This window comes from Bombyx mandarina, chromosome 08 (genome assembly GCF_030267445.1).
Source record: "Bombyx mandarina strain Sakado chromosome 08, ASM3026744v2".
NCBI classification, from domain to species: Eukaryota; Metazoa; Arthropoda; class Insecta; order Lepidoptera; family Bombycidae; genus Bombyx; species Bombyx mandarina.
Genome location: NC_143215.1, coordinates 13,820,907 through 13,837,764, shown reverse-complemented (window position 1 = coordinate 13,837,764; position 16,858 = coordinate 13,820,907). Strand labels below are relative to the sequence as shown.

The 16,858-nt window shown below is 35.8% G+C and overlaps 1 protein-coding gene across 2 annotated transcripts; it reads right to left on the bottom strand.

Annotated features, from left to right (window-relative positions):
* Window positions 1–89: 89 nt before the first annotated feature.
* On the bottom strand, window positions 90–15,955 carry Cdk12 (Cyclin-dependent kinase 12). Of its 2 annotated transcripts, XM_089729263.1 has the most exons (18): window positions 15,676–15,947; window positions 15,076–15,212; window positions 14,415–14,811; window positions 12,463–12,617; window positions 11,726–11,840; window positions 11,051–11,173; window positions 9,853–9,973; window positions 9,307–9,435; window positions 8,746–8,910; window positions 7,620–7,751; window positions 6,913–7,030; window positions 6,185–6,303; window positions 5,979–6,098; window positions 5,045–5,272; window positions 4,620–4,816; window positions 3,728–3,932; window positions 2,810–3,078; window positions 90–2,308 (listed from the first exon to the last, which is right to left on the bottom strand). In XM_089729263.1, exons 2-18 carry the CDS (start codon window positions 15,161–15,163, stop codon window positions 2,107–2,109), a joined length of 2,883 nt encoding a protein of 960 aa, XP_089585389.1. In that variant the 5' UTR covers window positions 15,164–15,212; window positions 15,676–15,947; the 3' UTR covers window positions 90–2,106. The 2 variants fall into 2 exon arrangements, with proteins under 2 accessions (XP_089585389.1, XP_089585388.1); XM_089729262.1 differs by having other exon boundaries at window positions 14,415–15,212; window positions 15,676–15,955.
* Window positions 15,956–16,858: the final 903 nt, after the last annotated feature.

Here is a 16,858-nt window from a genome sequence, read left to right as displayed (position 1 = left end):
TACAGGACAGAATTGTGGTAGGCACAGGATCATGGTGGTTCCACCTGCGTGATTTAACTTACCTTGTCTAAGAAAATGAAAGCAACTGGGACATTATCAATAAACGATTTATTTACCATACTGATATAGAGTAAAAAACTTACAGCACTAACATCAGGTCTCCTATTATTTACAAGTTATTAACCATTTAACTATTATATTTGACTTTGCATACTGTACAAGAAATTTACATTAAACAAAAATGTTCAGCAAATGAAAAATAAACATTGTTCTTATTCAGAGAAATTAAACTAGATTACATACATACGTTATTCTTTATTATAATATTTACAATTAACTACAAAATATTTATGCACATGAGTTTTACAGTTCATTTCGCTCGACGAGCGCGGGCGCCGCCACTAGAACTTTTGACAGAAGCTGTAAGTAGAACTTCAGCATAATTTTGGCACAGAGTTAAATTAACCTTTACCGCTTTTTGAACACAACCTGTTGTATTCACGACCTAACAAAATTCGATTAACAAACTAAAATTACAGCACAGTACATAATCTTCCCCATAAGAATAGAATTTCTATTATGAAAAACCTAACATTTCTCTAATTGGCTAACGCCAAAATGTCTTTTACCCTGACAATCTTACGAACGACACACATACATTATCTATGTTAAATATATAAATAAAACTAATGGACATCAAGTATATCATAAATTTCATTAACTATAACTAATAGGATACAAAGATATCATCTAGTGATCGCACGAAAAAAACGATGCTTGAATAGTTTTCACTGAGAATTTAAAATGCAAGGCTGAGATTAAAATAATACTAATTGAGCTAAGAAACATACAGAACTAAATCAAGTGCAAATAAATCTCTTTGGCCTTCTTGTACGGAAACGGAATGTCATAACCGTAGACAAAAAATATTGCACTTTACACATTAAAAACATTAAAGTTATTTAGAAATAAGCCAAATTTTAATATTTCGAGATAGTTAAATTGTGATATTAAATGTATTTTTTTATAAATTCACAAAATCCGAATCCAAATGATTCTCATTCGTATAATTTAATAGTATTTTTAACAAATATTGTTTTTTAAAGTTTTTAATGCTTTCCCTTTGTCCCTTACATTTCAAAATGATCTTTACTTCATTTAATCACACACATAATCATTAAAAAATATGCCCGGATCGAATTCCTTCTCTTTGTTAAAAATTACAGACTAAAATTTGAGACTGACCTGGGCTGAGATGTAGAGAATTTTGATTTCATGATCAGTTAAATAAAAAGTAATCAAAATGTTCTTATTAGTGATGTGTCAAAAGTTCTCAGAAACGGCTCCCGAGATAAAATGCATAATGCAATACTTTGGTTTTTATTATATTAAATTAAAAAAATTATATTAATTTGGTACGCTTTCATAAATTATTAAAAACATACACGCGTACACATTTGAGGCCAATTGATTAATTATCTAAATATTCATCACTAAAATTATTTAGAACAATAGGGTTAGGAAACAAACGCTTTCATTACTAACATTAAAAAGGCACGCAGTTCACTCAGGCTGATAACATCGTGGTATTTACATTTAGAACGACGATCACGCCGCTAATAATCGCTTAAGAAAACATAATGGTGATATTGCTCAATTTAAATCTTCCTCGAGCATAGAATGGCCCCTAACATTTTATCATCAAATAACAACACAATTGTGATGAATATTATATATGAAGTCACATTAACAAACGCAATATTGGAATGCATGGATTCATAACATTTTAAACTCAAATAAATATTCAGGTAATATCCATAAACACAGACAGTCATTGAAAGTGGTTAACATTATTTAAAACACTATAAAGAAAAGTCGGAGATCTCGTGTTAAGACTACGAATGCGCGTCAAGTAACCCTATTATTCCTTGAATGCCACTCGAGTGCGCGGCCACAGCCATTGCTCCTCACCTCTCGTCCGAAGCTCAACTACTGAACAGTCGTTAAACACGTCCGCATTTCACTTAAAGCACCAAACTTCACTTCACTAGCAATGTCGCAGAAGAATCCGTGAACGAAATAACTTCCGATCACTGTGTCCGAGTACTATTTCACTTGTCCAACAACATCGGGCGGAGGCTCAGACGGTTTGAACCCGTCTGTTTTGAAATCTGTCTGATCATTGGACTTGCTGTCTTCCGAGAAGTAAGGCTTCTTTCCTTGTTGTTCTTCTCTCTGTTGCCTGCGCCGCTGTTTCGACCACAGCTCATGACAGTCCTGCCACGTGGGTAGCTCCGGCGGAGGCATTCTGTGAATTATTTATAATTTTAGTAACTGGGTAATGTTTTATTATCCCTCAGTAATAACGCTACACTAGGTTACTATCGCCTGACGCTGATATGGTCTCTTAAGATCATCAGCTTAAGTAGAAAAAAAAAGGTTAGTAACTTTATGTGTACTAAATAAATTACAAAATAATTTTAATTATTAAATTACATTCCTATCAAATTACATGAAAAAAAAAAGCATTTAGTCAATTTTTTAATATTTACACTAGGATTATATATAAACTTAACATTTGCCACTTATGCTATTTGCAATACACTAGACGACCATGATTGTCATCATTGTTTAGCAAATGTGACTATATTCTATATCTGTTCTAAATATATATTTCTACATTGGTACTCTAAACTCAACAGTAGTGTTTAGTTAAGTTATTTGTAGGCACCAGCAACATTACGAGTCTGCCGAACTTCGTGGTATATAGTACACACTAAACAGGATTAAATAAAAAACACAAACTCACTGATCTGGCACAATATTCTTAAGCCAAGGACTCTTCAACGACTCTTCTGCGGTGATCCTTTTTTCCGGATCCAATTCCAGCATCCTGTCGAGCAGGTTGAGTGCTGGAGTGGGCATGAAAGCGAATTGTTCCCGAACACATCGCTTGTGGAACCGTTTGGGTCTAAGAGTGTGCCACAGTGGGAGATTAACCACGTTAGGCCACACTCCCGGTACAGGAGTACCGCACGTCCGGGAAATCATTTCCAACTGCATCATCTCTACACTCGCCTGTTAAAAACAAAATCAATTATTAGGTAATATAAATCGTAGTGATTGGAGTGAGCAATTACTGCAGATTGAAGTTTTTTTTTTATATACATATAAAGTCAAAAATCGAAAATCTTTATATACATCATGATAAATTAAATATGTTCTGCCTCTTTCTGATTTGACATTATAATGTGTAACAGATGTAATACAATAGAATCGAACAAATACAACATGTCTAAAGGTGATCTTTAGGCTCCAGTAACCAATAAGCACCATGTTGCACGAGTTGTCTTTTAATATAGAGCAATAAAAAAATATCAACATTTTACAATGAGGTGGTGATCATAAATATTCCGATTTATATTATTACACATTATACATATACATATATATACATTATACATAGCGTGGTATGAACATGTGATGCGTAGAGAGAAGATGCATGTGATTAGGAGATGTATGGAAATGGTAGTGCAAGGTAGAGGGGGAAGAGGTCGACCAAAGAAGACATGGGTGGAGTGTGTGAATGACGATATGAGAGAGAGAGAGGAGTGAGTGTTGATATGACGGCTGATAGAAGAGAATGGAATAAAAAAATTACCTATGGCGACCCCACCTAGTGGGATAAGGTGGAGAAAATGAAGATATTATTAGATATTTTATTTACCTGGAAGAGCGGATGTTTGAGGAACAGTTCTCCAAGGATACAGCCCATAGACCAGACGTCTACTGCAGGTCCATACCGCTCCTCCCCGAGCAGCAGTTCAGGTGGTCGGTACCACAAAGTTATCACCTTGTTAGTGTAGGGTCTCTCTCTGTCCTCCGCCTGCCACAGTCGAGCCAAACCAAAGTCGCCCAGCTTCACTTCGCCTCTGATGTACAAACGGAAGTGCCATATTTAATTCAAGCGCTCAGTGTGCTTAGTGCGAGTTTCTTAACGTTCTCTATAGCGTAAAAGTTAGCCCAATATTGTATGCAGTTGGAACAGCGCCCCTAGCGGCAAACGTAGGCAAACGCTCCCATTCCATACAAACTTTTACGCTATCGAGTACGTTAAAAAATTCGCACTAAGCACACAGATACCGTTTTAGATCTTTTTAGAGTTAAATCAAATGAAGACAACTTTACACACAACAATTAAATAATTTGGTATCATTAGCCACACCCCAAGATTGATTATGATGATCAGAGTCACTTACATCATACATTAAAGTGTCATGAACAAAACAAAACAATCATATCAAAAAGCTAAAGTTTATGAAAATCCTTTTTTGTTAACTAAAAATTGATGAAAATATATCTCCATCACTGAAGGTACTATCTGTCTTGGTAGCTTTATCATCAATACCTCCAACAACAATGTTATTGTTATGATAATTATCAGCGATAACAAATCCTGTTATTAATCAATCATAATTTTGACCGTGCAACAAGTAAGCTTTCTGCTAAATCATTGTGTTTTCATTGAAGTAAATTAAATTAATTGTACCTATTTCAAAAAATTACAGCAATAAATTATTTTCCTATATTCACAAGGGAATACTAAACAATTCAATTACCTGTTATTCATGAGTATATTACTGCATTTAATATCTCGATGTAAGAAATTCTTCCGATGACAGTACGCTAATCCATCCAGCAATTGCCTCATTATAGATGCATTGTGAGACTCTGTGAAATCCACCATTTTTGACTCCAGAAGACCCATAAGATCGTGGTCCATGTATTCAAAGACTAAATAGAATGAGCCTTTATCCTGAAAGAATTATTAGATAAAAATAACATCTTCTATTGCTCATCCTTATACCATTAGCTAGTAAGTGTCATAAAAATACTACTGTTTTGAATCTATATCAATTGTTTTAATAATTTACAAAACTTTACATTCCAATAAATAAAATAGGCATTTAATTCATGTAGTTTTTAAGATCGCCAGTCACATTTGCCCCTGGCAGTGGCTGTAGAGTTCCTTTCATTCACATACCTTTCTGAAGTCCATAGCATCCTGTTTGTCAGTCACAATTTCTCGTAAATTGACAATGTTCTTGTGATTCAATTGCCTTAAAATCTTGATTTCTCTCACAGCCGTGATCGGGAAGCCCTCCTTTTCGTTTTCGAGGCGAACTTTCTTCAAAGCTACCAACTGACCTGTGTTCTTATCTTTGGCTTTGTAAACTTGTCCATATGTTCCTTCTCCAATTTGTGTCAGCACCTGGAAGAAGCACGACAATTTACTGTAATTAAGCGATTTCAATGGTGAACTCTACTACTATGGTTGATTTATTCTGTTTTTATATAAATTCCCGTCATTTAGAATACACTAGCGACCCGACCTCGCTTCGCTTCGGAAACATTAAATTTTATTATTGATAGCAGAGTCCCGCGATGTTACCCGCGGTTATTGTCGTATCGCGGGTGACATTGCGGGGCGAAGCACATTGAAACCTCAAAAAAAACAGGTTGTCTCCACTATGTAATGGATGTTATTATACATATAAAACTTCCTCTTCAATCACTCTATCTCTCTATTAAAAAAACCGCATCAAAATCCGTTGCGTAGTTGTGAAGATTTAAGCATACATAGGGATATAGGGACAGAGAAAGCGACTTTGTTTTATACTATGTAGTGATTGCTGCGTGCACGGTCGACATTTATAAAATGGTGCAATGAAAAAGAAACAAAGCTGTGAAATACTGTGACATTCATTATTTAAAAAAAAACAATAACCAATAGATTTAGAGACTTAAATGTTTAAAAATATCTGTGATTTGAGCATGTAGGGTCGAATATAGTAAGTTTTTATTCCAGATTTATTCTAGAGTATTGTGTTAACAGTTTAATACAATATATTATGAAGATTAAACAGACATAGTTTACGATGATATTGTTCTAAAAATATTAAAATATATAATGTTACCTGGAAGCCATCAACGCATTTTTCCCCCCAGTCTTTGGCGTGGTGCGTGGGCGTCGCTACAGGAACAATCTTGGAACCTCTTCGCTTTAATATTTTTGGCCTCTTGAGTTTCGAACTCGACTGTGAAGCATTGTGAATTACATTATGCCCGGTATTGCTCGAAAGAAAAATACCCCTAAAGTCGAAGGTACAAGAACATTACTCACATCTTTATTGCTTTTCTTTGAACTAAAGACATGCGAGTATTGTTCGTGTCGTGAGGCAGGCGGCGGTGTGGACCCGTCCAGCTCGTCTCCACTCAGTTCATCTGTAGCACTAGTTATCACTGCAAAAATACGCAACATATTTGATTATATTTTATCGTCTTATGAAGAGAACACACTGTAGCTAGCTAACATAACTACACTTACAGAGCACTTGCTTTGTGACAAAGTCTTAGTAATGTTATCACCTCATAAACCTTACCAACAACTTGTATGTAATGTAACATTTAGTTATCATTTCTCTTCATTGTGTTCTTTGTATTTACTTATTTCATTAATTGTACTAACAAAGTGATCACCAATTCATAACATCGACAAATTCACAAAAATGTATGTTACTCATGTCACCTCAATTTATAAGTACAAATGACAGTGTAACAGATGACTACATCTTAAAATAAAAAAATAAGTATAATAATACAATAATACAAATTAAAAACTCCCGAATAAAACATCCCTTAGTTTAGTAAGCCCCATAGTTTAGCAAAAGAGGCCAATTCCACAGTGATATATGATTGAAATTCTACATTGAGAATAATATAACAAAATAAAATTATTAGAATATTATTTTGCTTGATAATTTTATACATAGAACTATAGACATAATATAATACGCGACAGCGTGCAATGCTTTGCAAGGTTCAACTAGATTTTAGACATATTTTAATTACCAGGTGGCATAGGCAAATTCATAATGCCACTTCTCTTGGGTTTTTCTGGCTTTTTCACAGGGCTAGGTGAAGGCGTACTTAATGGACTTTCGTTCACCAACGTTTTCAAGTCTTCAACCTGTAAATGGGCAGTATTGAACATTAACAGAAAAAAATAATTGCAAGTTCAGTAAAACAATTATTTAAAGAACAGTTAAAACGTCAATGCATATTTTTTATTGCTTGGTTCGGTGGACGAGCTCACAGCCCACCTGGTATTAAGTGGTTATTGGAGCCCATAGACATCTACAACGTAAATGCCGTCAACCACCTTGAGATATGAGTTCTAAGGTCTCAGTATAGTTACAGCGGCTGCCCCACCCTTCAAGCCGAAATGCATTACTGCTTCGCGGCAGAAATAGGTAGGATGGTGGTACCTACCCATAATAAATATAAAATAACAAGCATAACTAATATTTCCTTCCATTATTGCATTGATGATAGGTAGACATATTCACATCCTACTTGCACTGAATACCGCTATCTTGAGTCATTGAGATATTTTATTGGAGGAGTTTTATTCTAAGGGCAGATAATTCTTCAGAGTAACTACGAGGGAGAATTGCGCAATTGCGCAATTGCCCAATTTGTACAGGGTTAAAAGATGCACGTCGACCAGTAGATATGCAAATTTAATTCATTTATTTTTTTGTTCGATTTTTAGTCACCTGTGTGTTTGGCGGCATGGGCAGCTTGGTGAGGCTCTTATGTTTAGGCGCCGGTTGTTGATTGTTTAGGAACACTCCCTCCACCACGCTGCTCGTCTTCGGCGGCGGCACCGGCGCAGGAAGAGGTATCTTCTGAAAATGCAAATGAATAAAATTCGCAGGGGGTCTGTAATTTTACATGGTAATAGAGTGAACGGATAAACTACTTAGCCTTGCGTTCACCCAGTGGTAGAAAACAGATTTAATTAGTATTGACACATCAAATTTTACATTTTATGTACTATATTTTGTATTTGTAGAAAAAAAGGACTAATTATTAATTGTTTTAGTAATAAACTTATGAAGCTTGTCAATCGTCATCAAAGTTTTACATTTTAAGATTTATTTATGATGTGATGATAAATATGTGACAGTGCAGTGGAAGTTTAATCCAAGGTTCAAGCAATTTCTTTTTAATTAATTTTCCTCAAATTCACTTCAGTGGTTTGGGCTTAAAAGGCAAGAGACAGATAAGAGATATATTCATTTAAATAATGTTAGTTGCGATATATCAGCTAATAGCATAATGGAATTAAATTTCCAAAAAATTTAAATGACAATAACTTTTAAGAAACATCTGATTTTAATGCCACAAATCCTTAACATAGTGTACGAAATGAATCCGTTTGAAACCATATGAAAATACTTTTAGTAATTCTGTCCGCAAACACACAGATAGCAACCAAAGGATTTGAAGTTGTTAAATATTAAGTTCAAAGATGAGAGCCATGTTAACTCAAATGAAAGATTTTCATTCTAAAATCGACGTTTCCGTAACTGGAAGGTGCGCTGTCAAATTAAGCATTATGTAGTTTTTTTTTTATTGCTTAGATGGGTGGACGAACTCACAGCCCACTTGGTGTTAAGTGTTTACTGGAGCCCATAGACAACTACAACATAAATGCGCAACCCACCTTGAGATACAACTTCTAAGGTCTCAGTATAGTTACAACGGCTGCCCCACCCTTCAAACTGAAACGCATTACTGCTTCACGGCAGAAATATGCAGGGTGGTGCGGACTCACAAGAATTCCTACCACCAGTGATTACGCGAATTATAATTTCATCTTTGTCTAGTTGTGATTACCTGATCAACGAGCGTTTGTTCTCCGTTGGCGGCGGGTGGCGGCGAAGGGAGTGCGGGGGGCGACGCGTCGGGCGGCGGGGGGATGCCTTGAAGCATCCCGGGGGCGTCACTGACGACCACTTCCGTAACTTCTTTTGGTACCTCACCATTTTCTTTCAACGACGACTGCGAATTCCATATTGTATTTTTTCAAATTTCAAATTCGAAAAAAAATCTGCTTCTTATTTATTGCTACGAAACTAAGTTTTATTCTTATTTCACACTGTTATTCCTTCATTGTTGCAGCCAGTAACAGTTGTAAGGTACATATTTCATTAGAAAAATTAGTACCTACTTGCTCTAACAACGCCACAATCGCATCACTTGATACGAATACACGGAGCTAATCTTTTAGACCACAGTGACTTCAAATAAAAACTGATAAAAACCTTTCAGAATTAAAAAAATATTACATTCAATCTCCGTTTTGTTTGATAATTTGTTTAATTTTGTATTTTTATCAGAGTTTATTATGTTTACCATTAGCAACTCGGCAATCTACCGTTCCCATTTTTGACTCACTTTTAACAGACTGTCAGAGGTATTGTTGGATAGCTCGTCGATAGTAACCACGTCCTGGTTATTTGACGTGACCGTTGACGCTGCACCTTGAGACTCTTCCTCCTTTTGGTTCAATATTTCTTGTAACTTCTGAAAATTTTCATCGATTACTTAGTTTAAGTTACACAATATTCTGTGTTTAAAATTGAATCATATGATTGTGTAGTTTGTACGTTTTATATATTTATATTTATTTTGAATGTCTGAATATTTAATCAGACTTTTATCAGTGGAGGAAAATCAGATTTCTTATAGAAAAATATATAAGATTGTACAAAGATATAAATATAAATATTTTTATTCAATTTTATGAAAATACGATATTCAACGTTCAAGATTATGTTCAATGACTTGTTTCCAAAGGATCAGTCTAAATACTAATTAAGTGTTAAATAAAGTTTATATGTAACGTCAAAGTCACACTGAACCAGAGTCATTGATGATTGATCTACAGATGCTCGAACTTTTACTGTTACTACTTCAGCTTAAGACTTATAATATATTCACCTTTGCTCTCTTGTGCTTGTCCTTAACTAATTCAGCGAATAAACTGGTATCGCTGATCTTTTCCTTAAAGTCTATTCTCCTCTGTAAAGTCGCAGGCGGACTGGGCGAGTCGTGCCTGGTACTGCAAAGTTATAAGACATTTAATGAATAATTTGCGTGATTGGTAACAGCCTTTCAATAGTAGAACCCCGATAATCTCTTACTAAAAAGTTACTTAAACATAAATACAAGATAATAAGAATTTTGCTAAGGCTCAACTGCAGTGTAAAAGACAATCTTTCTAAAGAAAATGAAATGAAAATAATAAACGTGAGTCTTAAGCTGGTTGGCATGGTTACATAAAATTAGTTTTATTTATGTCTACACCTCGCGAAAGCCGACGAAATCGTATAGTAGGATTGTCGGGGCTCTTATACAATAAATACGTACTAGTGGTCGCCCTGTAGTCGAAATTCGACTATAATTAATTTAATTTAAATTATTATAAGTTAGAAACATTATTATGGTTCTCTTGTCAAAGATTTTACTTGTGTAATTTACTTCTATAATCATAGATTTCGCTAAGGCTACACTATAGACAAATAATATTAAATAAATCAATATTAATCTATCCGCAACTTCACCACAGGCTAACAATAAACAAATGAGTATAACATATTATTATGTGTGTCAAATACATGTTAGTGTGTGTAATGTTTTCTTTATTGATTTAGTGTATTTTTATGCATTATTTAAAAAAAATATTAGCATTGTGCACTCCTCTATATTCTCTATAAGTGTGGGAAATATCATACTCCTTCGTCCGCGCAATTTTCGTAAAAAGGGGTACAAAATTATTGCTTATTTTTTTTCCCTACCTAAGCTGGTAACCTTGAGAGGATATTCCAGCGTAACCCTAACTAGTAGGTGAGCTCACGGGGCTCAAACCTGGTGACGTTGCTAACACGAACCCTAGCAAGAGCCGTGCTTCGCAGAATCTACCACCGGATCGGAAACGCGACCCACTGAGAAGATCCGGCGAGAAACTCAGTGGGCTGTGTCTGGGAGTTAATTTACTCGTCGAGCCCTTCGTCGCAAGCGACGGGTTCGACGAGAACGGTGACCGGTGCTTGAAGTACCTAGAAGCACCGTTAGTGGATCGGGAGGAAAGTTATTGCTTCACGTATTAATATATATATATATATGGTAGTGTGTGTACCGGTGTCTGTCCCGCGAGGGGTCCCGGTGTCGGGCGCGGTGTCGCGGCGGGGAGGCGGTGTCGTCCCGCCGGCGCCCGCGAGACACTGAGCGGCGCCGCTTCAACGAACTGCGACTGTGTGATCTGTAATTATTTCCTATTTATTCTAAAGGTCTATATTCTCAAGGACAGCAAATCTAAATAGATTTAATTTCATTCATTGTACAAGTGATATTAATCTATATACTGAAATAAAGCTGTAAAAGTTTGTTTGTTTGGTTGAACGCGCAAATCTCAGAAACTACTGGTCCGGTTTGAAAAATTCTTCAGTGTTAGATAGCCCATTTATTGAGGAAGACTATAGGCAATATTATAACGATTAAAGTCTCACTAAAATTATGTATGACAGAATTGTTCCCCTATAAAATTTCTAAAAGTCTTTGACAGCATAAAATATGTCTATATTTTAAGGTTGACACACTATAACTTAACATTCTATTATTCAAAAATATTATCACTTTCTGTGTAAAATTTTACGTTATGCCAAAGTAACTCGTCAAAGTCGCGGGCAAAAGCTAGTATGTTATAAGTATATAAAGTAAATCCCACCCCTCTTGGCTGAGCCTTTGCTCGCCCACCTGTCCTGGTGAAACTGGAAAGGCCTCCGGGCCACCAGTACAAAAAAAAAGTAACAACCTGTGTAAGGTCCGGACGTGGTGTCGCTCGCGGCTGCGGTGGCGGCGGCGCGGCGTGCGGCGGCGGTGGCGGCGCGGACTGTACTCGCGGGACCGACACTCGCGCACCGGAGAGTCTGACGAAAAATAAAAATTTATCCCACTGTATTCACACAAAAAGACTTACATTCAATGTACTACTAGATTGTCAAATATGATCATATTTTATCTTTTACATCACTGCTGCGAGATAAAATTGCTAATGTTCCAATCCCATAAGCAATCAGAAATTGTTTGCATCAAGCGAAACTTTATATATTTTTTTCATTTTTGTAAATATTGAGGATATCATTATATATATTACTAGCTGAGTCCCGCGATGTTACCCGCGGTTATAGTCGTACCGCGGGTGACGCCGCGGGGTAAAGATGGTCTAAAAAAAGTAACCTAAATTACCCTTATATCATCAGCTACCTATCAGTGAGTCTCGTCAAATCGCTCCAGCCGCTACAGAGATTAGCCGGAACAAACAGAAAGACAGACAAAAAAAAAGTTGGTATATGTACTGTGGTATACATACTTACGCATTTAATAAAAAGTGGTTATTTTATTATTACAAACAGACACTCCAATTTTATTTATTTGTATAGATTATTGTCACATAAATAATTCTGTGACATATTGGTGTCACATTTACGATAATCAGACATTAGTAGGTCTTCGGTTCGAGATAGTTCGGTTAATCAAAAATTCACTAACCAGAGACCATAATGGGCGACTGTGGTATTCGCTGCTCGTGCCAATATTCTCGACGTCCCCGGTCATAGTCCTGCTCGGTGTCAGAGTCTATGGTCACTGGCTCTTGATAAGGCGGTGCCACCGGTGTGTGTGGCGTCGTGGATTTCTGACGTCGCCTATTGGAAATTTATCATAATTATAAACTTTATATGAAGCTAAAACAAACCCCAACAGCATATCACTACAAACACTAGGTATATTTAATATTTTTGGGCCCAAATCTATTAGCAATTATATTTATGCATGTATATTTTCTGCTTGATATATAATGTAATTCAACATCAACTATGATTAAGGATTAGACAATGACTACAATGGGGGTACAGGGTCTACCAACTCTGAGCATCATCATTTGTGAGTAAATAATTTGAACAGTTCCGAGATGACAATTCTTATTACTGCACTTGAACATGTGTTGACTTTTATTTGAAATCTGTTTGTTCACAAATAAACCTTTGAAATTACAAACTCATCGCAAATACGAAACAACTCATAACAGATTCAAGACATTAACTGTATCAAGGTCAAGAGCACTCTCAGTGCTCCATCAGGAGCTTGTTCATGCTAATCAGTTTGTATTAATTATTATCTCAACAAGGAAATTAGAAGAGACTTTCTTAAAAGACAGACTACTGTATTCACAAACTTTTAGTGTTTAATATGTAAGATGAGAGATGCTGTTAAAATGGTGCTATCAAGTTGAAGTCTAAAATTCAGTTTGTTCTGAGACAAAAACAAAATTAAACGAAGAGCATTATACTTATGATAAGATAAAAACATAGTGACTAAACTAACAACTTTTGGAAGAACATTCCATTTAATAGTTTTTAGTACTTAATAACAATGAATCTGTATAGAAGTTTGACGTAGTAATACACTGAGTAATACGTACAGCAGGCTGTACCTTTACGATTTTTTTTGTAAGAACATGACTTTTATGTATCTAAGTAGTGAGAAGTAATGGAATCTTTTGACATAATTTTCATCACCGTCAATATGTAAGATAATAAAATTTCAAGAACACATATCAAGAATGAATAACAATAAGAACTTCTATTACTTTGGCCTAATATACAAAGTTGTACCAACAGGTTAAAATATTTAGTTCAATTTGCAGTAAAAGCACATTCTTTTAGATTAAAAATAAGATTGGTTTTTATAATTTTTCTCTATTAAAATATGTTTAAGGTATATATACAATACACACAAAATATCAACTTTAAAAAGATCACAAAGCTATGATTTAATTTAGTATATATTTCATCAACAGCTTCTGGGAGCTCATGCACAGTATTTTTCCGTAATACTAGATTTAATAAAAATAATCTTTTTACTTTTCAATAGAATAGTTCAGTACCACAACACTTCTTAAATCATGGATGAATAAATGGGACTATAAATATTGAGGGGGCTATTAATTATATGATTGAATGATAAAACCAAATTTCTAGGGTATAAATTTGCATAGGTCTAAGGAGCATTTCCAGGGACAAAATTGTCTATATATGCAGAAAATATATTTAGCCATTTATTTTTTATTGCTCATATGGGTGGACGTTCTCACAGCCCACCTGGTGTCAAGTGGTTACTAGAGCCCACAGTCATCTACGACGTAAATGCACCACCCACCTTGAGATATAAGTTCTAAGGTCTCAAGTATAGTTACCACAGCTGCCCCACCCTTCAAGCCGAAACGTATTACTGCTTCACGGAAGAAATAGGCAGGGTGGTAGTACCTGCCGACGCGAATACATTAGAGGTCCTACCCCAGTAAGTATTTTATTCAAGATTAATTTTATGTACTTATTTACATTTATTTATATACTTATTTTCTTACCTCACCATTAATTCAAGTATGATTCCAAGCAGACGATAAATAAAGTGAAACAATTCTAATAATTAAAGTAACTCACCTAACAGGAGATCTGTTTTCTCGAGGTGAGTAGGAAATTATATTATGATGAAGAGAATGCGTTATGCGATGCCTTGGCGACGGTTCGTGGCGCAGAAGCGGTGGCGTCGTAGGCGACACAGGAGAACAGGAGCCATTTCTTAAAGGAGAAGAGGGCTTTTCCCATTCGCTTATAGGCACGCGCGTATACCGCTGTGGAGTTGCTGGCCTCGCTGGAATCACCTCTGGCACGTTATCATCCGGCGATACGCTTTCTAAGCTTGCAGACCTTGACCGATGTTTGGACTTCTTCTTCCTTTTCTTTTTCTCCTTCTTACGTTTATCCTTTTTCTTTTTGAACCTTGAGAGGTCGTCGTAATTCTCAGGTTCATACTCGTGTGCGTGACGTTTCCTCGATGCTGTAGACGAAGAATCTCGTTTAAGAATGTAGTCATTGATTCCTCGTTCAGACGTTACAGATATCGTCTTGTTGTCGAGAAAAGTGCGTATGGGACGGGACTTTCTCGTTCGATCAAGATCATCTGCGATGTGCCGGCTAATAGAGCTGGTTTCGCTATCGATCTCGCCGGCTTCCGGGGCCGACAGATCCTCGGAACTCACGTCAGAATATTCTACCAGAGGTTTAACTGAATTGACTGTGGCATATGACTGTTCATTGGTACCGCTTGAGCTCCTGTGTTTCTTGTGACCTCGTTTCTTGTGCTTGTCCTTGTGATGTTTAGAATGTTTCTTATCGTAGCTGCGCTCCATTTTTTGAGGGCGGATTCCCGCCCGGCGTCGCTCTGTTACATTACACCATCTGTGAAAATATGTTGTTCCTGTATTTTTAATCAATACTTCTCGATTTTCGTCGACTTTTGCATTTTTATATTCAGAGCATAGAAAGATCATAAAGACTATATTACAGCCAACCAAAACAGGAGTGTCGATGTTCTAGTGACAGTACTGAATTAGGTTTGCAACATTTTGGTAAGTTCACCGTGAGTTTCTATGTTTAGCTACGTACTATGGGACCACCTATATCAGACAATTAAATTTGGGCAATATTTTAAAAATGACATTCGTAACTTGTTGTCTTTACCATATATTTATTAAATTGCATTAGCATAGGGAAACTTAATGAATCTGCAAATTTTGCAAATTAAAATGGTTGTATTCTAAATTTAGGTAATCGCAATTTTAGTAATTTAGCAATAAAAAAAAGTAATCCACAAGCATACACTTCAACAGGCAATTAACAAACATAAGTAAATAAATCTTACCTTACAAATAAATGGACGTGCGGCGGTAGTAGGCAGGAAAATTTATTTCTCAATTCTTTGATCTGAGTAGGTTACTAATTTCTTATCTGAATTATGTACAGTATAGGCTAAAAGTTGGCTCAAATATATATTAATCTTAGATGTTTATGTTTTATTTAGTTCTATTCCGCTAATCATAAAAATGAAGAGCGCATTATTCATAAAATTACATCGGATTAATTTTCTGGACTAAGGACGACGTTTTTAGTCGGCCATTTGCTTTTTCATTCGCTTTTCTTTCATCATCGCGTAGTGACGTTATCTCATGGCAACTCAGTAAATGTCATCTGATCGATATTTTATCGTTCAATGTACATCACTAATACAATATATTATCGTATTTTGTGGCTCATATCGATGTTTGCTAAATGTTCAATTAAAGGATTAAATTATAATAAAAGAATCATTTCTTGGTATAATATTATGTTAATAGCAAAAATATCAATAAAAATAAATTTATTAAATATAACTATCCGTTGTGAGTTCCAAAATTTTTGTAAACAAATACGTAATGAATTAATATACTAAGTAAGAAAAGTCTTCAGAGTATAAATATAAACGTCACACATAGTAATTTATATTTTATCACCACTGTTGTTCAACATTAATTTTAATAAGTGACTGGTACTGGTGACTATGTATTAAAAAAATTTGCTAGTTAAATTTAAATTTTCACGTTTGACATAACTCAATACATTTTTTTTTGTCACCTTTACAAACTTTTAATACCTACCTGCTTACTTTTTCACAGTGTGAAGAAGAGACCCACAAAAGACGACATATGGATGGCTTCATTGGAGTAGTTTCTCTATTTTGTTAGCACACTGTGATGGCCAACCGCCATTTACTAGTGCTGGGCGTATTGTCTACCAAATGAGTAAATAGCACCACCCTGTTTATTTCTATCACAAAGCAGCTTTTTTTTTTCTACCTAAGCTTGTAGCCTTGAGAGGCTATTCCAGCGTAACCTTAACTAGTAGGTGAGCTCACGGGGCTCAAACCTGACGACGTTGCTAACACGAACCCTAGCAAGAGCCGTGCTTCGCAGAATCTACCATCGGATCGGAAACGCGACCCACTGAGAAGATCCGGCGAGAAACTCAGTGGGCTGTGTCTGAGAATTAATTTACTCGTCGAGCCTTCG

Bases quoted from the DNA above. Each gene is read 5' to 3' on its own strand.
- Cdk12 (XM_089729262.1), bottom strand. From the start codon at position 15,163: ATGGAGCGCAGCTACGATAAGAAACATTCTAAACATCACAAGGACAAG. The intron at 12,618-14,414 runs GTGAGTTACTTT...AATTTCCAATAG, and splicing joins GAAAACAGATCTCCTGTTAG to GCGACGTCAGAAATCCACGA. The intron at 6,304-6,912 runs GTAATTAAAATA...GTATTTTTGCAG, and splicing joins GAATTTGCCTATGCCACCTG to TGATAACTAGTGCTACAGAT.